The following is an 8,910-nucleotide window of genomic DNA, read 5'->3' as shown; positions in this document are numbered from 1 at the left end:
GCCGATGCCTCCGTCGCCTGGCTGGAGTGGCCGCGGGGGAGTCTGGAGTCGGGCGGCCGCTGGTGGGAGCCGCGGGTGCCCGGGCCGAGATTGGGGGGGCAAGGCGGGCGACAGAAGGCCGATGCCTCCGTCGCCCGGCCCTCTACAGAATCCACCCCCCAAACCTCCAGGTATTTCCCTCCTTAGAGCTGGCAACCCTACATTCCCCTCAGTGCCTGTTGGTAGGCAACTAAGCTTGGTCCTGTCACCTACTTTGGCCTTTGGGAGAAAACACATTGGGGCCAATCCTGATAGGGTTGCCAACTCCAGATGGGAAATTCCTGGAGACTTGAGGGATGGAGCCTGAAGAGGGTGAGGTTTGAGGAGGGGTGGGACCTCAGACAGGTACACTGCCATAGACTCCACCCTCCAAACCAGTCAGTCTCACATAGGGAACCATTGTTGCCAATCTCCAGGTGAGGGCTGGAGAGCACTCAGTATTACAACTGCTCTGCAGAAGGGAGGGCAGAAGTCAGCTGAAGTCAAAGGGGCAGATAATGGTAGGTTGGTGGCTAGCTGGGAAGGAGATGGGGTTGCCAACTACATGCTGACAAATTCCTGGGGATTTGAGGGGTGGAGCCTGGAGAGGGTGGGGTTTGCAGAGGGGTGGGACCTCAGACAGGTAGAATGCCATAGACTCCACCCTCCAAAGCAGCCATTTTGTCCTGGGTAACAATTGTTGCCAATCTCCAGGTGAGGGCTACAGATTACTCACAATTACAACTGCTCTTCAGGTAGCAGAGATCAGTTCCTCTGGAGAAAACAGTGGACTCTGTCATTATACCCTGCTGAGGTCACCACAGCAAATTGACACTGTTTGCCCAAAGCCAGAGCACTGCCCCAGAGCCTCTTTCTAGATCTCGTTGTATTGCTTTCACAACGGGCTTTACTGCTAGTCAATAATAAAGCGAGGTCACAGTGGCCATTTCTAGCTGTGCAGTCCCCAAGCTGGAAGACAGGAACACAGGCCAAGAGTTCTGCCAGGCTTCCTGTGTCTATTTCTGTAATGAATGGTGATTACTGGAAGGCTAAGTGCCCCCTGCATACATTAAGATGGCAGGGTAACTGGGGTTCCCTGTGCAGCACTGCAGGCAATACTCAGTGGTCATCGCCTCATGCCTTGTAAATTAGCCCAGATAAGCAAGGCATAAGGAAAGAGACAGCCTCCAGCTTCCCGTCATCAGGTGGGCCTTAAACCCCTTCTGGTCTCATAATCTGCTTGTTTCTCGGACACATCTTCAGTCTCTTAAAGAAACGATGAAAAAGTCCTGCCTTTCCTCAAGCAAGGTGCGAAGATGCCTGGAAATCTAGAAAGAGTTCCTGACTCCTGACTCCTCGGGAAGAACTTATTAGCCCAGTTTGCCTGGATGGCACAGGCTAGCCAGCCTGATCTCGTTCAGTTCCGGAAGCTAAGCAGGGTCAACTCTGGATGGGAGACCAACAAGGAACTCCAGGGTTGTGACACAGAGGCAGGCAATGGCAAAACACAACACCTTGAAAACCCTACGGGATTCACCAGAAGTCAGCTGTGACTTGATGACATTTTCTACCACCACTACCACGGGAGCCCAGAGCTGAGCTGAATGTCCTCTTTTCCTACAAGGGGAGACAGACAGGGCATCCTTTATTGCCGAAAGACACCACAATACATGTTGGACAGCTAATACAATGTAATCTCCGTCAGCTCAATCCACTCAAGTGTATTCTTCCTCTGTCCATTCTTTCTTTATGTTTAATATTCCCATCAGTCAAGCGGAGCCTTTCCCTATCTGAGGAACCATTAAGGTGTGCAAAGCTGCTCTTAATTAATCTCCAGCGCTCTGTGGCATTTTGCGATCTCTCATGCATCAGAACATCACTTTCTCCAGCACAGTGAGCATCCCCCGCTGACTGCTTAAATGCATTAGCGGCTGATGCTCCAAAGGCCATACATTTTGCACCATGCAGGAGCCCACAATCCCCACATCACCTTGCTGGGGGAAAACCAACAGTGGAAAGTCATAAAACCAACTTATAAAAGTGAAGCTGTCTTTAAAAAAAAAAACACACCGGAAATAAACACAAACTCTTGGCTTTGGCATTTATCTGAAATAAATATAAGCTCTCAGCTTTTGGCATTTATACTCCTGACCAACATCTAGTGGAAAGGGGAAAACATCTGCTAGGCGGACCAAGTACAAGTCGCTTTCTCAGCACCTTACCTTTACAACAGTCACATCCAGCCCAGACAAGTGTAGAATCGGGGCTGCATTCTTTTCAAAAAGGCTTCTGGCTTTGCTAGAAATTAAAATTAAAATGGTCACTTGAATTTTTAAAAACAATTTTTTGGCTAACACACAGCAATTTAAAAGGAAAAAAGAAAAATCGTGTTCATAACTAAATCGTGTTCATAACTAAAACGAAGCTGTTCTACGTGTCTGTCGACGCAACACAGCAATTTCTAGCAGGACTGGGAACCAAAGCAAAGAGCTATGGACTTACTGGAATAAAGGTGGTGATTTGGGAGGCATTAACTTGTGTGTGCAGAATGAGTCATCGGTATCCAGTACTTAGTGGTTAAGATATGAAGCCTGCCTACCTCGTGGCTGAAGCAAATCAGCGTGGGTGCAGGGGCGAAAGGCACACCGAGCCCCTGAGTCGAGGCTTAATTGCAAAAGTGAGATGCCCTGAAGAGCGCTGTTGTGAGGACACACAGTTGTCTTGCCATTGCTCTTCAGAGAGCCAAAGGCAGCTCATTGCCATCACCTGGAGTTACTGTAGGCTCAAGGCTCAGGGCTCATTTTAGACCACCCACACTAAAACTTGTACTTTCTGTTCTGCTTTTGACTGGTGAACTGGAAGTTCAGAAGGTTCTTCTGAACCATGATCCTATGTGGCAATAAAGAAAAATATATGTGCTACCATAATACGCGGGCTTATGTTGAGGAAGTGGGAGATGATGGTTATGCCATGCAGTTGGGTAGGGGAAACGCAACTTCAAAGAATCAGATGAATTGGATGAGCACAGACTTGGTAAAGGTAAAGGTAAAGGTTCCCTTGCTCGAAAGCCAGTCAAGTCTGACTCTAGGGTTGCGGTGCTCATCTCCGTTTCAAAGCCGTAGAGCCACCACTGTCCGAAGACGTTTCCGTGGTCATGTGGCCGGCATGACTAAACACCAAGGCGCACAGAACGCTGTTACCTTCCCACCGAAGGGGTCCCTATTTATCTACTTGCAATTTCTTGCTTTCGAACTGCTAGGTTGGCAGGAGCTGGAACTAGAGACGGGAGCTTACTCCGTCATGCGGCACCCGGGTCTTGAACTGCTGAACTACAGACCTTCCGCAGCCTGCAGTTCAGCGTCTTAACCACTTGAGCCACCGCAGACTTGGTAGCTCCATGCAAAAGTGCACTTGGATGGGCCCCAGAGGATCTAGGGAGGGGCTCCTCTGAACAATTGCGGGGGGGGGGGGAAGAGACAATTAACCGGAACAAACACTGCTTCAATGTGGCTGAACTTACAGACACAGCAAATCTTACAAGGCATTGTCCACAGAGCCTTTGGTCCAATCTGGGGAACAACTCTGTGATGTGTAGACATCCCCCCTTCCCCATGTCCTTGGAGGGTAACAAAGGGGGAAACTGCTCTCATCACTACAGAAAAGGAATTATATCTGTACCTCTGTTTCTCTTACATTGCTATAATCAAACCATGTATTCTGAAGTAGATGTTTTTAACAGTACAGTTTTGAGGCAAATTTACTCACAAGATACGCTGGGTTTAACGAGGCTTATTTCCTCAGAAACATAATTAAACCCACAATTTTACAGCAGGTTCCATCTTCCAGCCACCACAAGAAGTTTGGTTTTGTTGAGCATTACCAACTTCTTCGGCCATCCTTTATTACACTGCTTTCTTTCAGCCGCCTCCGGAAGCTTCATGAACTCCCTTCCCCACAAAAACCCAAAATAAGCCTCCGAGCAAATTATGTGCTATTTCCCGGCTAATGAGATATGGAATACTAGCCCTCCATTCTCCTTTTAAAGGGGAAATATATATTACTTGTTTTATTATTCAGTAACATTACAAAAAAAAAAAAAACTTTACCTGACCTTGTTTTGGTAATGGTCTCATACATTTTTATGCCTCTACTGCATAATAAACAGCCATGCTATTAATTATAAATTATTCTGTAAAAAATCATTTATAGTGCCCAGAGAATAGAAACCAGGCTTTAAATAAAAGAACGCTTTCCAAAGATGTGTAGTTTGTTGGACGTTGACTTTATATATAAAAAAAGTTTGATACACAGTTTTCAGTGCAGGCTCACTAAATAATCAATGCTGACCAGTAGGACACACATAGCACATGCAAAAGGGGGAAGAAATCTCCAAGAGGCATTGGAAAGCCTTATTGCAGGGGTGTCAAACATGCAGTCCGCAGGCCAGATCAGGCCCTCAGAGGGCTCCTATCTGGCCCGCAAGGAACTGGCTGTCTCCTGCTTCTTTCTCCAGTTCTGCTGCTGCTGTGTTGCAGCTTGCTTTACCAGACTCACCCAATTGTACAGGAGAGATATATAGGCAAGGTTCAGTTCCCTGCACTGGCTGAGGCTCCTCCCCGTCCTCCTCCCAGGGGGAGGGAGAGAAAGAGCCAGAGCTTGCTTCCTGGCCAGGTTGCCTCAATCACACAGGAGACAAAGGCAAGTCTTTCTTCCCCTCCATTGGCTGAGGCCCCTCCCCTTCCTCCTGCCTTGATTTGCTCATCTGCCTCAATCGCTCGGGAGAAATACAAAGCACCTTTAAGACCAACAAAGTTTTATTCAAAGTATGAGCATTTGTGTGCCTTGCTACAGTGTGCGTTTTGTTGGGCTCATTATGCCAGGGCTCTTCTGGGTACAACAGGGTTCCCCTCCTTTTTTTCAGTGTATTTGTGCCCTCATGATCCAGTCCCTCTCAGTAGGAAAGCAATGTGAACTATTTAGATGAGGAATAACAACAAGCCAGTGAGGTGGATTAGGCTGAGAGTTTGTGTCCAGACCAAGTTCACCCAGCACATTACCTTTGTAGGCTGGGAATTTTGAGCCTAGACTTCCCAGATAGTAAGCTGATACGGACCAGTATACATGGCTGTCTCTCTATTCTTGCACTGCCTCATAGGAGTTGTAGTTATTTCTCTGTGGAAGACTATAGTTTTGTAGACAAACACACAGCCCTCGGTCTGTGTCAGGATGCCTTCTCATGTTCTTGACCAGCACACGAATCAAGTTATGTACAAAAGCTCACACTGCCCAGCCATTTCATGTTTTCCCCTGGGTCCTAGGCTCAGAGCACTGAGCATGAGATTTCTGTAATGAATGTCGATAAATCAAAAGTAGGTTTGCAGCTTACAAATACACACCTAAACAGAATACTCAAGATTCCTACAGCACAGACATTTTGATGCAATAATTCAGAGCAAGAGGTGTTAGTTATCAGAGACTGTTAAATAAACAAAATATTAAAAAGTAAAGGTAAAGGTTCCCTTACTCGAAAGCCAGTCGAATCCGACTCTAGGGTTGTGGTGCTCATCTCCGTTTCAAAGCCGAAGAGCCAGCGCTGTCTGAAGACATTTCCGTGGTCATGTGGCCGGCATGACTAAACACCAAGGCGCACGGAACACTGTTACCTTCCCACTGAAGTGGTATCTATTTATTTACTTGCAATTTCTTGCTTTCGAACTGCTAGGTTGGCAGGAGCTGGAACTAGAGATGGGAGCTCACTCCATCATGCGGCACCCGGGTCTTGAACTGCTGAACTACCGACCTTCCACAGCCTGCAGTTCAGCGTCTTAACCACTTGAGCCACCGCTCAACAAAATATTGCAAGAGTGCTAATGTTTTAAGCATGTTTTATTAAAGTTAAAAAAAAATTGTGTCCTTTATAAAGTTTATATCTCCACTACCTGGCATTACATTTTATGGCACACATGGCCCAGCCCAACAAGATCTCTTTTATGTCAGATCCGGCCCTCATAACAAACGAGTTCAACACCCCTACCTTACTGTGTATAACACTCCCCTTATTCACATGGGGATTCATAGAAGCCATCTGTTGATATGGGAGAAAGCACATGCAGGGACACCAACCTGCCCACCTCTGCTTTTAGTATCTCATCCTAGAGCAAGATATAAATGTTTGTCGCCTCTCAACTGTATCTCCCAGCTTGAATGAGAGCCACTGGGAACACAGCCCTTTCCCTCCTAGCTCCTGTTTCTTCAGTCTTGCAATGACCAGAAGAGATGGTAAACCTGTTGTGGGACTGTACCACTTCAGATACCAGTGCATGTTGGGGGTCCATGTTTTGGGACTGTACCACTTCAGATAGCAGTGCATGTTGGGGGGTCCATTCACTTAGAAAACTAATGTACCAGGCAGAAGGTTAGGATGCTTTTCTCTCCGACATTTAGGTTTCTATGTGAAGCAATTTCTTCTTTCTGCCCCAATGGAGGAGCATTCCATCACATAATCCCTTACCTAAAGACACACACAAACTCATTATGAAAACGAAGTCTTAGTAGCATGAATGTGAGACAGATGTTGGAAGGGCATGACGAAGACGCTCTGGCCAGATGTAACTTACGGGATATGAAGCCTTATCAGGAGCTACATTTGAAATGACAGCTGCCAAAGCACTTAAAAAGATTTCCCTCACCACCGTGCAGGCCTATGATGTTACAGAGAGAGGCCATAACCTTTGGTCCAAGGCAACGCACACAGAGGCAAGCCTAAGGGGGGGGGGGGGAACGGCATTAAACTCAGAATGTTAAACTTGGGCTACATATAAAACACCCCTGTTACACTTCGAAATCAGTGCTGGTTAAGCTAAATATTTGCTCTCAAAATGGCCAATTTGCGCAAAAGCTGCTATTTGCCTTGCGGATAGAAAGCAGAACAAAAGGACAAGGTAAAAGCTATGTCCAGATAACAGCTTCTGGCGCTGCTTCCTGCATGATTTAGCATTAAACGGCCACTAATATCTGGAAAATAGCAAATGTTTGCATGGGGTTTATGGAACTCTGTTTGGACAAATCCTTATTTCAGTTACACTGCTTCCCGCTACAGGGGATCAGCGCAGTCCTGTGTGGTTTGAGATAAATCGGCGTACTCGACAAGCAAAGGTCTCCATTTGGAAGCACTGAAAATCTTAATGCAGAATCTAGCCCAAAAAGGAGAATCATAATTTGGAGCTCATGTAATAAATGCAGTCATTACACACTTTTTTTGGTGGTTTCTTACCCAGGAAGCAAACAACATAAGAAAAATGTATGCACACAGTCTATGCATCAGAGTTTCATGGCCTACATTCTCCAGAACAAGCATTATCTAATACTAGATCTGGAGATGATAGGCAGTAAAGACTTGGACCCAAACAAGTGACTGCCCCCACACAACAAAAGGTAGGAAGAAAAGAAGCAAGGGGGCTGGAAAGGGGACTATGGTAGGGAATCTTACCCTTTACAAGCTGCAGGGTTGAGAAATACCGTTGCTTTCTTTATCTGCTCATGCGGAAGAATAATCTCATCACCAAATACCTAAAAATGCAGAGAAAATGAATTATTTTCTGGTAGAAGATGGTATTTCTCCTGGGGTTTTTTTTTCTATTGAAATATGACACCAAGAGTGCTTTAGTACAGGGGTTCCCAACCTTTTTGAACCTGCGGGCACCTCTGGAATTCTGACACAGGGTGGGGGGGCACAGCTACAAAATGGCCGCCACAGGAGGTGGAGCCAAGCAGAAAATGTCAGGGAGAGAGGCTATTGATAGAACTCTAACAGTAACTCTTCAACACTTGAAGAAGCTCTGCTCAACAGGATGCTTTTCAGTTGGCACTCGTCCATCAGAAGCCCAGCTGGGCAAGCCCTCCACTTAGCCCCTCCCACTTTCTAAAAGTGTTCGGGCACCAGAAAAGGTATCGCCCAGCAGCAGGGCACCCACAAGCATGACTTTGGGGACCCCTGTTTTAATATTTTGTTAGTTACTGAGCCCCCCCCTTTCTTTCTCCATGAGTAGAAACATGGGGGGACAAAAGTTGCTTTATTCTGCCCCTTCCCAAGTTAGTGCGTCCTCCACTGAAATGGCATCTCTGTTTGTGGAGGGGGGGGGGGAAATGGCAATTTCCACTGATTCCATCCTTCAATGCACAGATGAACAGAGGAACCTGCCTCATACTGAATCAGACCATCCGTCCATCAAGGTCAGTATTGTCTACTCAGTCTGGCAGCAGCTCTCCGGGATCTCAGGCAGAGGTCTTTCACGTCACCTACAACCTGGTCCTTTTAACTGGAGATGCCGGGGAGGGGACTGAATCTGGGACCTTCCGCATGCCAAGCAGATGTTCCACCACTGAAGCATGATCTCTCCCCCACTTTGTGACTCGTACTTTGGGAAGATCCCCACATTGCCCCCTGCATCATTTCTGATGCTCTATTGACTCTCAGGAACAAAATTTCAGGTGGCCCAGGGGCCCGCAGGAGGAGAGGGAACAAGAACGTCCTACTCCATAAAGTCTATGAATGGGTGGAGACACGCCATTGGCCATAGCTATTAAGGCCTTCTTAATCTTTTAAGGTCTGAAACAGGGGCTACCAACCTTTTTGAGCCTGAGGGCATCTTTGGAATTCTGGCTGTGTGTGGTGGCCACAGCCACAAAATGGCTGCCACAGCCTACTCCCAGTCACACAATGAATACTCTTGTGCTGTGGTGGCAGCTGCTGCCAAAGCAATATTTTAAAAAAATCTGCACAATCAAATCTCCAGTGGCCAATCAGAAGCCTTGCTGAGTAACCCCCCCCCTGGCAAAGGCTCCACCCACTCCCTACAAATATTTGGTTGGGGGCAGGAAAATGCTAGCAGG

The 8,910-nt window shown here is 46.9% G+C and overlaps 1 protein-coding gene across 3 annotated transcripts in view; it reads right to left on the bottom strand.

The window, feature by feature from the left end:
- Positions 1-8,910, bottom strand: part of AGK (acylglycerol kinase) — a 67,163-nt gene that overhangs the window by 36,250 nt on the left and 22,003 nt on the right. For all 3 annotated transcript variants that reach the window (XM_015424709.1, XM_015424708.1, XM_015424710.1), the window contains 2 exons: positions 7,508-7,587; positions 2,241-2,316 (listed from right to left, as the gene is read on the bottom strand). In XM_015424709.1, the coding sequence (XP_015280195.1) occupies positions 2,241-2,316; positions 7,508-7,587 (156 nt within the window). The remainder of the gene's footprint in view (positions 1-2,240; positions 2,317-7,507; positions 7,588-8,910) is intronic.

This window comes from Gekko japonicus, unplaced genomic scaffold (genome assembly GCF_001447785.1).
Source record: "Gekko japonicus isolate JY-2015 unplaced genomic scaffold, Gekko_japonicus_V1.1 scaffold689, whole genome shotgun sequence".
In the NCBI taxonomy this organism is placed as follows: Eukaryota; Metazoa; Chordata; class Lepidosauria; order Squamata; family Gekkonidae; genus Gekko; species Gekko japonicus.
Note: the sequence above shows the minus strand (reverse complement) of the source record. Positions and strands in the feature narration are given on the sequence as shown.